This window comes from Crinia signifera, chromosome 9, assembly GCF_055691185.1.
Source record: "Crinia signifera chromosome 9, ASM5569118v1, whole genome shotgun sequence".
NCBI lineage: Eukaryota > Metazoa > Chordata > Amphibia > Anura > Myobatrachidae > Crinia > Crinia signifera.
Genome location: NC_139225.1, coordinates 163,433,191 through 163,449,246, shown reverse-complemented (window position 1 = coordinate 163,449,246; position 16,056 = coordinate 163,433,191). Strand labels below are relative to the sequence as shown.

The window sequence follows — 16,056 nt, the reverse complement described above, 5'->3', positions numbered from 1 at the left end:
CGGCGCTAATGACTGGACCCGCTGCTATCGCCATTTGTGACAGGCACCCACTTCAGCCGGTGCTTATTACAGGTACCTTAATGGCGGGACCTGGTGGTTTTTGGGGAGCTGGCAGTGTCTGCGGGGAAGCTGCTGCTATGATAGGCGGGAGCAGCCTGCCCTGCCCCATCACAGACATCAGCCAGCATTGGCTTGTAAATACCAGGGACCATTGTGTTCTAGTAATCAATGGAGGCAGAATTGTCTGCAGGGCTGGTGATGAAATGCTCTCCCACATTGGTGCAAATGTCTGGTTGCCCCATATATATGGGGTGAGGTGGCCGCAGATGTCAATAATGTGCATGTTCCCTGGCTAATGTCAGGCTAGTCAGAGTACATGTGCTGGGACTTGTAGTTGTATAGATACTTATATGGTGCTGCGGAAACTTTTCACCTTACAAATAAAAAAGTCAATAATAAAGAATAATACAGTGTGTGTGTGTGCTTATATGTACAGTTTGTGTGTTTGCACTAGACGCCTATGTTTAGGAATGGGGATGGGGACCCCTATACCACATTATATATATATATATATATATATATATATATATATATATATATATATACACAGTGCAGTTTGATGGCATGTGCGGCTGTGACAGTCGTGACAGATTTGAGATCTCCCGTGCTGAATCTCCCAATTTGAATCTCTGACACAAATCTCTCTGTATGTGGCTCATTGTCTGAAATGAGCCAGAAGAGTGAAATCTCTTGTGCTGAATCTCCCGTTATGTATCTCTGGCACACATCTCTGCGTATGTAGGGCCCTTAATAGATCAAGGTGGGGCTGTAGATGTAGTTTATCTAGATTTTAGTAAAGCTTTTGACACTGTCCCACATCGCAGACTGTTAAATAAACTTGAAAGCTTGGGATTGGATTCTAAGATAGTTGAATGGATAAGAGCATGGTTGCAGGACAGAAAACAGAGAGTTGTAGTAAACAGAGTACAGTCAAAGGAGGGAAAGGTTACAAGTGGAGTACCCCAGGGATCTGTACTTGGACCGGTGCTTTTTCATATCTTTATTGGTGATATTGCAAATGGAAATGAGGGTAAAATGTGCCTTTTTTTGCAGATGACACAAAGGTATGCAACAGGGTAGACACACCAGGAGGGGTAAAACAAATGATTGAGGATCTAGGCAGATTAGAGAAATGGTCAAGAGAATGGCAACTACAGTTTAATGCCAAAAAATGCAAAATCATGCACTTGGGTCTCAGAAATCCAAAGACTCAATATAGTATAAATGGCACTATAATGGAAACTACTGAGGAAGAGAGGGATCTAGGTGTCACTATTTCAGGGGACTTAAAAGCAGGTAGGCAATGTAACAAAGCAATGAAGAAGGCAAGTCAGATGCTTGGTTGCATAGGGAGAGGTATCAGCAGTAGAAAGAAAGAAGTAATAATGCCACTGTATAGGTCATTGGTACGACCTCACCTAGAGTATTGTGTTCAGTTCTGGAGGCCATATCTTCAGAAGGATATAAATACATTAGAGACTGTACAAAGAAGAGCAATTAAAATGGTGCATGGCCTACATCACAAAATGTACCAGGAAAGACTAAAAGATCTTAACATGTATACTTTAGAGCAGAGAAGGGAAAGGGGGGACATGATAGAAACTTTCAAATATATCAAGGGCTTTAACAAGGTACAGGTGGGAGACATTCTTCACAGGAAGAGGAGCAGCAGACCACGAGGACATGCACTGAAACTAGAGGGAGGAAGATTCAGGGGAAATGTGAGGAAGAATTTTTTCACAGAAAGAGTAGTAGATAAGTGGAATAGCCTCCCAACAGAGGTGGTAGACGCAAATACAGTAGTACAATTTAAACATGCTTGGGATAAGCATATTGATATCCTTACAAAAAAATAAGGATCAAATATGGTTTGAGGTAACATGTTTAAAAAAAGGGGCAGACTAGATGGGCCAAGTGGTTCTTATCTGCCATCAAATTCTATGTTTCTATGTTGTTGAGGTGTGTGTGTGTGCGCAATAGTATAGTAGGGTGTTTTTGACTCAGCGGCTCCCCACTGGCGGAGGTCACGACACAGGAAAACAGGAGGCTGGGTAGCGGGGGGGGTTGCGGGGTTGTGAATCGCGGAAAGGGGTGGTCGTGAATCGCGGGGGGGGGGTGTCACCTGGTGGCTGTGGAGTAATGGTGGATGGTGGGCGTGTACTGTAGCCCTGGCTGGGTGGGGGGAGGTGATGTCAAGGGGGTGGTGGTGTGTATCACACTGGTCTTTTCCCTAGGGGGGGCGGGTTTGTGTATCCCGCTGGGCGGGAATGTTATACACACAGGGGGTGAGTAACAGATCTGGCTAAATTCATAAGAGATGCTGAGAATCCCTTATTCAAAATGCTGGAACCAGGAGTGTTTTGGGTTTTGGAATAGAAGCACATTTTGCCCCTTTCACATCAAACCTTAAACCTGGGTTATATCCGCTGTGGGAAAGCACCAAACCTTATACCCGGGTTATATCCGCTGTGGGAAAGCACTAAACCTTATACCCGGGTTATATCCGCTGTGGGAAAGCACCACACCTTATTACGTGGGTTGACCAATCCGGCAAGTTATAAGAACAGTTAATCCCAGGTCACCCTGTGTATATTGTAAAAGTGATAAAATGGGAATGATTGGCTGCTGTTTATCTCTCTCCACTCTATCACTTTCTGAAGCTTGATACATCTGGTCCTTATTGTGAAATCTTAGGGATGGGTCCCAAGTCCAATGCTGGGCACACACCAGAACGATTTGGCCTCAATTCCCCCAATTTCTATACAATCTCGACCGATTGTATGTAAATTGGGCATGTTTTAGATCCGATCCCGTTCCTATCTGCTGCAGTCAGGATGTGAAAACGATCCCTTCAACTGGGTACAGATCGGAATCAGATTGGATGCAGATTGTGAGCAAATCATTTTTCACACGTACGGCCGCGTCGGAATGGATGTGTCAGCGATTAGGTCATTCTCATGGTGCAGGGGGACAGGCGTTCAATCACCCGGCGAGCGGCATTTAACTGCTTCGTGAGCAGCAAATTTCTGCTACTTGACGAGCCGTGCTGAATCACCCCCATAGTTCTGATTTTGGAGCATTACGGAATCGCAGATAAGGCTCCTCAACCTGCACCAGTGTCTGCGCGAAAGCGAAGTGTTTTCCTACGGAGTGTGGGATATTATGCCGACAGGTTGACATGCACTAGAAAAAGGTTGACTCAAGCAAAAGGTCAACATGAAAAAAGTCGACACACCAAAAGATTGAAATGCATTTTTCATGTTTTCTTGGTGTTAATGGCAAAATCTGAGCACGTGGATCCCAAATCAGTGTGCACTCACACTCGTGCCAAGTGCTCCACTCCGCTACCATGACCTCTGCACTTTACCGCTCCCGATTGGATACCACGTGGATCAGAAAGCATGAAAAAAATTCTCATGTCAACCTTTTCTTGTGTCAACCTTTCCATATAAATGTGTTGGTTGTGTTGACGGTTTGACCATGTTGACTATATAGCGTCGATCAGCCACCTGGATACCGTTTTATTTTTTATTCATACTAAATGTTGCAAAGAAGATTCCGACCCCCTTTCATGGTTTACAAAGCTAACATTGCTAAAAGTCGAAATACAAAATTTCGACATTGACAAAAGCAAATGGCATGAAAAAAAAGCCGACATATGAAAATGTGATATGAGTTTTTTATATTTTTTGTCAATGTCTACACCTGTCAACATCAACCTCCAATTATTGTGGCTCGCTTTGCTCTCAATGGGCCTTATTCTAGTTCACTCTTAGAGGCAAATTCCTTCTCAAATGGACAAAACCATGTGCACTGCAGGTGGGGCAGATGTAACTTGTGCAGAGAGAAATAGATTTGGGTGGGGTATTTCTTCAAAGTGAGATCTATATTGCAGTGTAGAAATAAAACAGTCAGTATTTACTCTGCACAGAAACAAAATAACTCACCTAAATCTGCTCATGTTACATCTGCCCCCCCCCCCCCCTCCCGCAGTGCACATGGTTTTGTCCATTTGAGAAGGAATTTGCCTCTAAGCGTGAACTAGAATAAGGCCTAATGCTTCAGGCAATCAGAGTCCATGTAGCTGATAAAGTATGAAAATGGGGAAAACTCCTGCGGCCCTTTTGCTATGTCGAAGTTTTGGCATCGAGCTGTTGATGTAGAGAGTGTAGACCTATCAGTCAGTCTGTGTGGCGGTCAATGGGTCCCAGTGCCAAGCGTTCGGTCACCTGTAGATCCGGGTATTACCACCTGCGCCAGGGGCAGCTACTATTAGACAATTACTGGGTTCCGCGCTCGTTAGTAAGCTCATAAATGAGCAGTCACAACATTTACCTTGTTGTCGTCTATCCAGGTCTGTAACCCTGAGAATGTGAAGCTGGCCCAGTTCCCACCATAATAATTTCTCCTGCAAGATGGTCGGGAAAAAAAAAATATATAGGTCTACGTTAAAAGGATGCAATAAAAAAAAGTACTTTGTAATTAATTTTGGACTGTCGGAGTATCCTGATGATTTGTGCTATGAAGAGATATAAAATGTACAGACAGAGATTCACTTAGAATTCACCGGACAGAGACGTCAGATTAACGGTTATGTTACTTGGCAGGATTCCGCTGCAGGTATATTCATATAACCAAATCTAATAATTACACACAATATATGGTATTAATGACAGTGTGTAACAAAAACGGAAAGTAGCAAAACTCAGAAGTTCACAGTGCAGTACATTATTCTATATCTGCAACTCCGCCGTCCTACAGAGAAAACTATTGTTACATATTATCACTGACTGAGTACCGAGATCATTGCTGTACTGGGGGAGGCGCATCGACAACTGCAAGCGGGAGAAGTAGAGCAAAAGCTGGGGGCGCAATGTGTACCCAGCACAATGTAGTGCATGTTGGCGCACGGCAAGGGTGCTGGCATCGGCAACAGCATACCAACTTGCCAGTGCCGGGGAGGGGGGGCAGGCACCATGTTGCAGTACTTATTAAAAGACACATCAGTACCAAATTGTAAGTGAGCCCTCCTGGGGAGCTGCCAGGGGAAATCAGGTCCTCAGGACAAGTCAGCCTAATGTATGGGGGCCTTAAGAATGGTTTCTGAGGACAGGTCAGATACTCCTGATGCTAGACAAGCTGGCCAGGAAATAGGATAGAAGTCTGGGGTTACAGTCGGCTTCATTGGACTGTTAACCAGATTGTTACTTTTATCCAAGGGAATTTCCTAACTGCTGAAGAAGAAATCAGGGTGCTGTTTGATCTACACTTGAATTCCCCCCAAAGAGAAGAGGAGCAGCGTTACTTAAATACACACACTAATTTAGTATTTATGTCTGTTGCCAATTAAATCCACTGAGAACAGCAGCCCTGACAAAGCACAGGTTAGTTAAATCGGCCCATTAATGTTTTTTCCGAGAAGCAAGGCGCACAATACAATGTGCTGACCAAAGGCCCCATGTTACTTGTGGGAACAAAATACATTTTTAATAAAGAAACACAAAAAAGAACAAACAATCGGCTTTCTGGCGTCCGGTTCGCTGTTCTCCCCAGAAGTTGAGGCCTGGATGTCGATCGCCACGTTTTGAATTGCAAATGACTTTTCTAAATCGCTTAATGTCTATTCTTGAAATTTCACATGTCAACATCTCATTAATATCCGCGGTGAATGTGGCTTTTCTGAAGAGCGGCGCGGGCTACGTTTATTGAGATGGATAGCTGGCACGCAGCGACGGGCCTCCTTCAATTACAATTTGGCAGAAGCTGACTTTAGTTTCAAATCAGCCGGCAGGAATTTATGACGAGCGGACAATCAAGGGCCTATTCTGCATACGATTAGCCGCTGCTGATGGCCAGGCCGGGCCTGTATGTATAAATCAGTGCTTTATAATGGACCTCGTCTGTACCATTAGCTGCAGCACTCGCGGGTACAGTCAGAAACGCACATTGGAGATTAAAGGTGTAATTGTATAAGGGCTACAACGTGGCGCCGTTATCCCAGCGCCGCACATAATACCTGCTCGCATAATATTACTCGCATGGAGCTTCTGCGCATTTCCGGTCGGTGACTTCAGTGTGATCTGACCTCGCAATAGTTATAAAATGATCACAATGACAAGTGTAACAGCGGATATAAACCTGGACAGATATATATATATATGAATCGGCAGTGCAGTCAGTCCATTAGTACAAGGCAGGAAAATACACACTTCTAGATGTGTCCTCATACGTCATTGCTACAGTCACACCGAAACACCCCTGTGGCCACACCAGGTTACCAGAGAACCTTCTAGTACTCAACGTCTTGCTTACTTCTATTTTGCAGAAATTACAGTAATTTGACTCGGACGCACAGAGAGATTGAGTAATGTGATATATGACACTCGTATATTGTATGAGACTAAAGGTCTGGGTGACTATGCCCAACGTGTATGGACAGCTCAGTGCATACACACTGAGCTGCTTTCCCCCTGCCCAGCGCCGACAGAGGGGGGGGGAGGACGGCGTTGCATAGCAGAGCGCTGTGCAAAGCCGTCCTGAAAGCCGTTCATCTGCTGGTATTTCCCGGCGATGTTGCGGGAGCGCGCAGCAGCGCTCACCCCCGGGCCATACACACTGGGCGGCTTTGAGCTGTTTTGAGCGACTTTCAGCTGAAAGTCGCCCAGTGTGTATGGGCCTTAGGTCTGTGTATGGGACACAACAACGGTACTTGGCATAAAAAAAAGACACAGCTGCTACATTGTACCTATCACAGACTCGGTCGCACACAGATATACAAGTGACCGATCACAATAATCCTGTGAAGCGATTTTGTTGCACTTTTGGGCAGAAATCCGATGCTTTGTAAAGATGATAATCTGACCTACATATGGTGCTGTGGTCACATGACGTCAATATTTCCCTATAAGTTGCTAGTTCAAAAGCATGAAGGTCAAAATACATTAGGTCGACAGGATCGGAAGATCGACAAAGTCGGACAGTCAACATACGTTTTTCACGTTTTATTATTTTAAAAAAAGACGACATTTCCTGCGCTACCATCTACTAGCATGTAATAGTGTGCCCAGCGCAGTGGGCCATGCGAGGGGATGCGGTGCACTGATACAGAATCCATGTCGACATACGTCGTTATTCGGGACAAGTAAACATGAAAAACTCATGTCGACCTAATGCTTGTGTCGACCTATTTCATGTGTCGACCTTACTGTCATACCCCAAGTAACATGGTTAATCCGACCACACACTGTCCCTCTCAGCTCATTTGATGATGACAGTGCGTAGGAGGGGTCCAGCTCCCCCCAATCTGATCAGAGGTGACGCTGTCGGCACTGCAGAGCGGAACGCAGCTGTGCGCCAAACCCAGGGAATCCTATTCATACCAATAACAGAACAGAGGTTAGGAAATAACAGCATTGACTTACGCATCAAGGTGCAGAACCCGCTGGCCAATCCGAGAGCAGGCGGCCGCGATGATCGACTCTGGCAGGCCTGCGGAGAGAAGAACACTGTCAGCACGTCCGATAGATACAGGGACACGTGTCCGATATATGGGGGCCGAGCAGATTATCGGAACCTCTAATGTAGGGATACGGTAATTTGGTCTACAACACGATGGGCGACAAGCATTGTGTCGACACCATTAGGTCGACATGGGTCATGGGGCTACCGCATAGATAAAGATCACATATGCAGTAACATATGCGATTATTATCTCAATGGGTAGCACTTGCGTTAAAAGCTGCCCTTTGCGAAGAAGCTGGCAACGTGACAGCGGTTCCTCAGCGGCTCTGCCCCCTCCTTCTGTGGCCGCTGTGCCCGATTGCTTGCTGCCGGCTCCTCCTCCTCCCTGCACCCAGGAGGGTAGGAGGAGGTCACTGGCTCGGGCAGCACAGCAGAAGGCTGCCCGGATATCAGGTGAGGGGGGAGCGGCGTGGCCAGTGTGGGGTGGCGGTGCAAGGTGGCAGGGGTCGCAAAAAGAATCCCATATGCTTCTATGGGGTATCACCAGCTTTTGATGGAGATACCCCCCGTAGCAGTAACCCAGCGCGCAGATTTTAGGTCATACGAAAATGTGGAAAAACCCAGATAACAGGGTTTTTACCGCATTTATGCTTCAAAGCATCCCACCCTATAGCTGCTAAGAAGGTTATGGGGATAGTAGGGAGGGCAGTGGATGACAGAGGGAGGCAAAGGACGGCAAGGAGAGGCAGTGGGAGACTGTGCAGGCAGTGAATGTCAGGAGGACGAAGTAGGTGTCAGGGAGTGGGAGAGAGGTTAAGGCAGTGGCTGGCAGGGAGATGCAGAGGATAGCAGAAAGAGGGTGACTAGTGGGAGGTAGGCAGTGACAGGGGGAGGCATACAGTGCCAGGTGATGGCAGAGGGCGACTTGGTAGAGGCAGTGGGTGATGGCAGAGGGATACAAAATGTGAATTAGGATAGGCAGAGCAACAGAGTGGGGCCAATCTTCCTGATAACTCCTAAGATCTCTTATTTTACTCCTTGGATCACTGACAGAGAGATCAGAGGAGTCACCAGCCGGAGGATTCAAGGCATCCAGATTATCACTGGCCACACCCCTTTGTGCAAATCTGCACAGAACATCGCCGTTACCTAGGAGACTGCAAATGATCTAGCTCACAAATGCTCATACTACGATGCATAAAAGCAGATGCACCTGATCTACAAAGAACAAAGGAAGTGTCACAATTAGAGTCCGGATGAAGCAGCAAACTAAGGGAGATGTGACCCTCACAACTGCGCGACAGAGACTCCGTCCCACGCCTGTGGATATCAGACCACTGCAAGAATTTCCCAAACTGAAATGATCTAAACACTACGTAAGATGGGAACCTACCGGCCCGCGCCAACGTCAGCCCCAAAAGGAACGTTTAAGCCATAGAAAAAATAAATGAAATGTTTCTCGGCCATTTCTCAGGATGCACATTCCCACCGTATTATTTCATTTCAGTCAAATAAAAATTTCTTTTGTTTTTCTTCCGCGTGATAGATTTTCATAACCGGGCTGGAATCAAAAATGGATTTTTCTTAGCATTGTACTTACAGAATTTAAACATAAAATAAACTACTTACAGCGATGCCGGCCTACGACACGATAAATAATAGATTCCCCTGACAGGGTTCTGATGACCTGGCGCAGCTCCAGCGCGTTCAGACAAAATCATATGAAACGATAAATCATTCTCTACTTTACAGAACGTTTCAAAATGGATTCCTGCCTTCCACCTTGAAAGTCGTTTCATGTGTTATTTATAACCGCGGACATCAGGACGGAAGGGAAATTGCACGGGAGTAGAAAATTTACTGGGAGTGCATTTATAAAGTAATAGTGCGCGCTGGCATTACCCACAATTACAGGCGGGGAGGCGGCAGCTGATAATTATTCACACGTGACCAAGGCCGGGGAAATAGTCCTGCAGAAAAATCATTGTCACGTGCGACTTATTGTGCGTCTCTAAGTTATCTATTATTAATTGAATAAATGATGTATTAAATGGCTGCAACTATCACAGCACTGATGGTGAATGAATAATATCTGAGGGCAGCACACAGTGTCATGGTATAGTACAAGGGGGCATTTTCTGCTGTACTGGTTGCCCTGCACCTATCTGATATAATGGGGAATTGTGCATGACGTTATATTATCCTCTATTTACCTAAAGAGGACCGCATGATATCAGCAACTCCGCAGAGGAACTTGCACTCTCTGGGCCTGACTTACAGATGAAGCAGCTCCGCCCACAGGCGCCCGATTGTGAAACCACCATCAACAGCGCATTTGCACCAGGTGTGTCCTTGTTGCAAGAGATCAGTCTGTCTGGACAGATCTCTGCGTATGCTCACTTCTGAATATCCAGCAATTACTTCTGCACACGGAACACGTATACAACATGCGAACGCCGGTCACAGGTGAAGAGCTATGAAGGTTTATGTGTGGCCTCGATGTGTGCACAGTTTGCTTAAAAAAAGCTACATATGCCTATAGAGGGGATTACATAAGAGCTGAATCAGAACATAATTATCTAGGTGTTGTAGCCACTTGTAAGAATCACAACATAAAATTCTAGCCTTTAACTATGAATTACATGTGTCTGTCCTGAAAGTGAGGGGACACCGGGACTGTCTGCATTACACGTGTGCTGAGAGTGAGGGGACACCGGGACTGTCTGTATTACACGTGTGCTGAGAGTGAGGGGACGCCGGGACTGTCTGTATTACTTGTGTCTGTCCTGAGAGTGAGGGGACGCCGGGACTGTCTGTATTACTTGTGTCCTGAGAGTGAGGGGACACCAGGACTGTCTGTATTACACGTGTCCTGAGAGTGAGGGGACGCCGGGACTGTCTGTATTACACGTGTCCTGAGAGTGAGGGGACGCCGGGACTGTCTGTATTACACGTGTCCTGAGAGTGAGGGGACGCCGGGAATGTCTGTATTACATGTGTCCTGAGAGTGAGGGGACACCGGGACTGTCTGTATTACACGTGTCCTGAGAGTGAGGGGACGCCGGGACTGTCTGTATTACACGTGTCCTGAGAGTGAGGGGATGCCGGGACTGTCTGTATTACATGTGTCCTGAGAGTGAGGGGACACCAGGACTGTCTGTATTACACGTGTCCTGAGAGTGAGGGGATGCCGGGACTGTCTGTATTACACGTGTCCTGAGAGTGAGGGGACGCCGGGACTGTCTGTATTACACGTGTCCTGAGAGTGAGGGGACGCCGTGACTGTCTGTATTACACGTGTCCTGAGAGTGAGGGGACGCCGGGGACTGTCTGTATTATTTTGTGTCTGTCCTGAGAGTGAGGGGACGCCGTGACTGTCTGTATTACATGTGTCCTGAGAGACGCCGGGACTGTCTGTATTACTTGTGTCCTGAGAGTGAGGGGACGCCGGGAATGTCTGTATTACATGTGTCCTGAGAGTGAGGGGACACCAGGACTGTCTGTATTACACGTGTCCTGAGAGTGAGGGGACGCCGGGACTGTCTGTATTACACGTGTCCTGAGAGTGAGGGGACGCCGGGACTGTCTGTATTACACGTGTTCTGAGAGTGAGGGGACGCCGGGACTGTCTGTATTACACGTGTCCTGAGAGTGAGGGGACGCCGGGACTGTCTGTATTACACGTGTCCTGAGAGTGAGGGGACGCCGGGACTGTCTGTATTACACGTGTCCTGAGAGTGAGGGGACACCGGGACTGTCTGCATTACACGTGTCCTGAGAGTGTCCCCAGCAGAGAAATGGCAGGTATCACTGTCATCTCCCGGCCTTCAGCCAACCACCGCGGAACACAGAGTCCTCACCGATGTGCGCTTCATCCGATTGTGACAAGATGGAGTAAACAAACTTTCCAAAAGTTACTCTCTTTTCCAAATCATTTAAGCAGCAGCCGAGCGCCGCACATTTGTTCTAATCACCGTTACAGAGAAATCAATGCTTAAAAATGGACAATCGGCAAATGAAAAATCAGTGTGTGAAATGAAGATAAGTTGTAATGTGTGAGGCTGAGGCTATAAGCAGCTTATTGACAACTATGGAGGAATAGATCTTTCTCTATGAGCAGAGGGCGGCTGGTGGCTCCCTAATGCGCCATTACGGATTATTAATGGACAGGCGGTTCCAGGAGTGCGGACTGCAGGCCACACGGATTGCAGGATAACAGGAGAATCCTTGTGGCCGTTAAAAATTGTTATATTATGAAGTTGTCCCAGCGAAACTATAGCCAGAGCTATCCCGGGTGCCAATGCCCGCTCCGCACAGTGATAAGTGGCCCTAACTCTATGCTACCATCTGTAAGGGGCCCCAGGTCATACATGTGCTACCGTCTGTAAGGGGCCCCAGGTCATGCATGTGCTACCCTCTGTAAGGGGCCCCAGGTCATACATGTGCTACCCTCTGTAAGGGGCCCCAGGTCATACATGTGCTACTGTCTGTAAGGGGCCCCAGGTCATACATGTGCTGTCCTCTGTAAGGGGCCCAGGTCATACATGTGCTCTGTCTGTAAGGGGCCCCAGGTCATACATGTGCTCCTGTCTGTAAGGGGCCCCAGGTCATACATGTGCTACCGTCTGTAAGGGGCCCCAGGTCATACATGTGCTACCGTCTGTAAGGGGCACAAGATCATACATGTGCTGTCCTCTGTAAGGCGCCCCAGGTCATACATGTGCTGTCTTCTGTCAGGGGCCCCAGGTCATACATGTGCTATCTTCTGTCAGGGGCCCCAGGTCATACATGTACTGTCTTCTGTCAGGGGCCCAGGTCATACATGTGCTACTGTCTGTAAGGGCCCCAGGTCATACATGTGCTGTCTTCTGTCAGGGGCCCCAGGTCATACATATGCTACCGTCTGTAAGGGGCCCCAGGTCATACATGTGCTCCTGTCTGTCAGGGGCCCCAGGTCATACATGTGCTCCTGTCTGTCAGGGGCCCCAGGTCATACATGTGCTCCTGTCTGTCAGGGGCCCCAGGTCATACATGTGCTGTCCTCTGTAAGGGGCCCCAGGTCATACATGTGCTGTCCTCTGTAAGGGGCCCCAGGTCATACATGTGCTGTCCTCTGTAAGGGGCCCCAGGTCATACATGTGCTACCGTCTGTAAGGGGCCCCAGGTCATACATGTGCTACCGTCTGTAAGGGGCCCCAGTCATACTTGTGCTACTGTCTGTAAGGGGCCCCAGTCAAACATGTGCTACTGTCTGTAAGGGGCCCCAGGTCATACATGTGCTACTGTCTGTAAGGGGCCCCAGGTCATACATGTGCTACTGTCTGTAAGGGGCCCCAGGTCATACATGTGCTACTCTGTAAGGGGCCCCAGGTCATACATGTGCTACTGTCTGTAAGGGGCCCCCAGGTCATACATGTGCTACTGTCTGTAAGGGGCCCCAGGTCATACATGTGCTACTGTCTGTAAGGGGCCCCAGTTCATACATGTGCTACTGTCTGTAAGGGGCCCCAGTTCATACATGTGCTACTGTCTGTAAGGGGCCCCAGTTCATACATGTGCTGTCCTCTGTAAGGGGCCCCAGTTCATACATGTGCTGTCCTCTGTAAGGGGCCCCAGGTCATACATGTGCTGTCCTCTGTAAGGGGCCCCAGGTCATACATGTGCTATCTTCTGTCAGGGGCCCAAGGTCATACATGTGCTACTGTCTGTAAGGGGCCCAAGGTCATACATGTGCTACTGTCTGTAAGGGGCCCCAGGTCATACATGTGCTGTCCTCTGTAAGGGGCCCCAGGTCATACATGTGCTGTCCTCTGTAAGGGGCCCCAGGTCATACATGTGCTACCGTCTGTCAGGGGCCCCAGGTCATACATGTGCTACCGTCTGTCAGGGGCCCCAGGTCATACATGTGCTACCTCCTGGGGATGTGATCAGGGCACCCGGACGGCTGATACACAATGTCTAGTTCTACAGTCAGTAGGTTGGCAACACATGGTCAACAAGGTAAAAAGTCTACACAGCAATGGTCAACACATGAAAAAGTCAATTTTTCACAGGTTTTTTATCCCTTTTTTTTTTTTACTTTTTCTCACAACTGGAAACTAGCCAATCGTTCCTGGTGCGAGGGGACGCGGTACACTAATTACCAGTCCATATACTCAGGTGTCGGCACTGAGACCTAAAAACTCATGTCGACCTTTTCATTGTGCAAATTAGCAGCCCAGAGATGAGGTCTGAATAACCCCCAATGTTTTATTACCGCCATTTAGAAGAATGGGGCTCATTCACAAAGAGGCCCTAACACTACAGTCAGCACAGCTGCACCCTACAGCGCCCCGCATTGGTCACAACCTGCGTGATATCTCTTTCCTGCCTGGGGTGTCATGCTCTGCTGCTTGTAGCACATTCTGGTCTGTATCTCAGTGCTGTAATACCGACCAGAGTGAGCTAGAAGCATCAGAGCAGAGAGCGACACCTCAGGCGAGACAAGCGGCATGTGACACTGCACGTTACTGATGAGGGGCACAGCAGATCGCAGCACTCCGCCCTTATGACAGGATAATTACGGGAGAGTGACTTCCTCGCTCCACATTGACAAAATGTTAACTCAGAAAATGGTCGACATGGCGAAGGTCATCATGGACAATGTGCTTGAAAGATGGCGAACAAAGCGAATTACAGTATATGGGGGTATGCAGTGTACTAATTGGCACACCAAAACAAATGAAAAACTCATGTCGCCTGTTTCTATGTCAGCCCTTTGTCAATGCAGACCTAGACACTGTATCCTTGGATCCATACATGGTTAGAATTAACGATGTATACTGTAGGCCGGGCTGCTGCCTCCTCTGAGGTCAGATAAGCACATTGTGGGCTATTATTTCATGGCCAATAAATAAACCAAGAACCTCGATTGTTGCTCAACATTAGATAGATTCGCTTAATATTGTGGTGTAGGCATCAGTGCTGTATATCTTTCAACCCCCTATCACACCTGCCTGGCACACCCCTGTGCCAAACCCCGGTATCAGAACCTCCTGTCATACCGCTGTATCACAACTGCCTGGCACATTCCTGTTACACCCGCCTGGCACACCCCAGTATCACAACCCCGCCTGGCACACCCCAGTATCACAACCGCCTGGCACACCCCGGTAACACAACTGCCTGGCACACTCCTGTGTTATCCCCGCTTGGCACACCCCTGTATCACACCACTGTATAACAACCCTGGCATACCTCTGTATAACACCCCAGTATCACCCCTGCCTGGCACACTCCGTTATCACAACCATTGGCACTCCCAGTATCTCACCCACCTGTCACATGCCTGTATCACACCCACCTGTCACATGCCTGTATCACACCCGCCTGGCGCACGCCTGTATCACACCCGCCTGGCGCACCCCTGTATCACACCCGCCTGGCGCACCCCTGTGTCTCACCCGCCTGGCGCACCCCTGTGTCACACCCGCCTGGCGCACCCCTGTGTCACACCAGCATGGCGCACCCCTGTGTCACACCCGCCTGGCGCACCCCTGTGTCACACCCGCCTGGCGCACCCCTGTGTCACACCAGCATGGAGCACCCCTGTGTCACACCCGCCTGGCGCACCCCTGTATCACACCCGCCTGGCGCACCCCTGTGTCACACCCGCCTGGCGCACCCCTGTGTCACACCCGCCTGGTGCACCCCTGTGTCACACCAGCATGGCGCACCCCTGTATCACACCTGCCTGGCGCACCCCTGTGTCACACCAGCATGGCGCACCCCTGTGTCACACCAGCATGGCGCACCCCTGTGTCACACCAGCATGGCGCACCCCTGTGTCACACCCACCTGGCGCACCCCTGTGTCACACCAGCATGGCGCACCCCTGTATCACACCAGCATGGCGCACCCCTGTATCACAGCAGCTTGGCACACCCCTGTATCACACCAGCATGGCACACCCCTGTATTACACTAGCATGGCACACCCCTGTATCACATCCGCCTGGCACACCCCTGTATCACCCCCGCCTGGCACACCCCTGTATCACCCCCGCCTGGCACACCCCTGTATCACACCCGCCTGGCACACTCCGGTATCACACCAGCATGGCACTGCACACCCATGTATCACACCAGCATGGCACACCCATGTATCACACCAGCATGGCACACCCCTGTATCACACCAGCATGGCACACCCCTGTATCACACCAGCATGGCACACCCCTGTATCACACCAGCATGGCACACCCCTGTATCACACCAGCATGGCGCACCCCTGTATATAGATTACAGCTGTGTGGCATCAGATCACTGGACATGTCACTGTGCCCACACTGCAGCCCGCTGCCCAGCCCCGGGGTGACTGCCCCCCCTGACTGACCCCAGCGCCGGGACCCCAACCCCATTACACCAGCTTATGACAGCATGACGTCACGGTTACACCCGACCTGTTCCCAGAATGACCACATCGAAATCAGCAGGCAGGTCTTCCGCCATCTTTCCCAGGCGAAGTGATCATGTGACCACAGGGACCGGCGTACGA

The 16,056-nt window shown here is 49.0% G+C and overlaps 1 protein-coding gene across 1 annotated transcript in view; it reads right to left on the bottom strand.

Moving 5' to 3' along the window:
- CHM (CHM Rab escort protein) overlaps positions 1 to 16,054 on the bottom strand; it is a 76,603-nt gene extending 60,549 nt beyond the window's left edge. Inside the window, exons 1-3 of the mRNA XM_083160351.1 lie at positions 15,962 to 16,054; positions 7,482 to 7,548; positions 4,396 to 4,468 (exon numbers count right to left, since the gene is read on the bottom strand). Coding sequence (XP_083016477.1) covers positions 4,396 to 4,468; positions 7,482 to 7,548; positions 15,962 to 16,010 — 189 coding nt within the window. The 5' untranslated portion in view covers positions 16,011 to 16,054. The remainder of the gene's footprint in view (positions 1 to 4,395; positions 4,469 to 7,481; positions 7,549 to 15,961) is intronic.
- Positions 16,055 to 16,056: the final 2 nt, after the last annotated feature.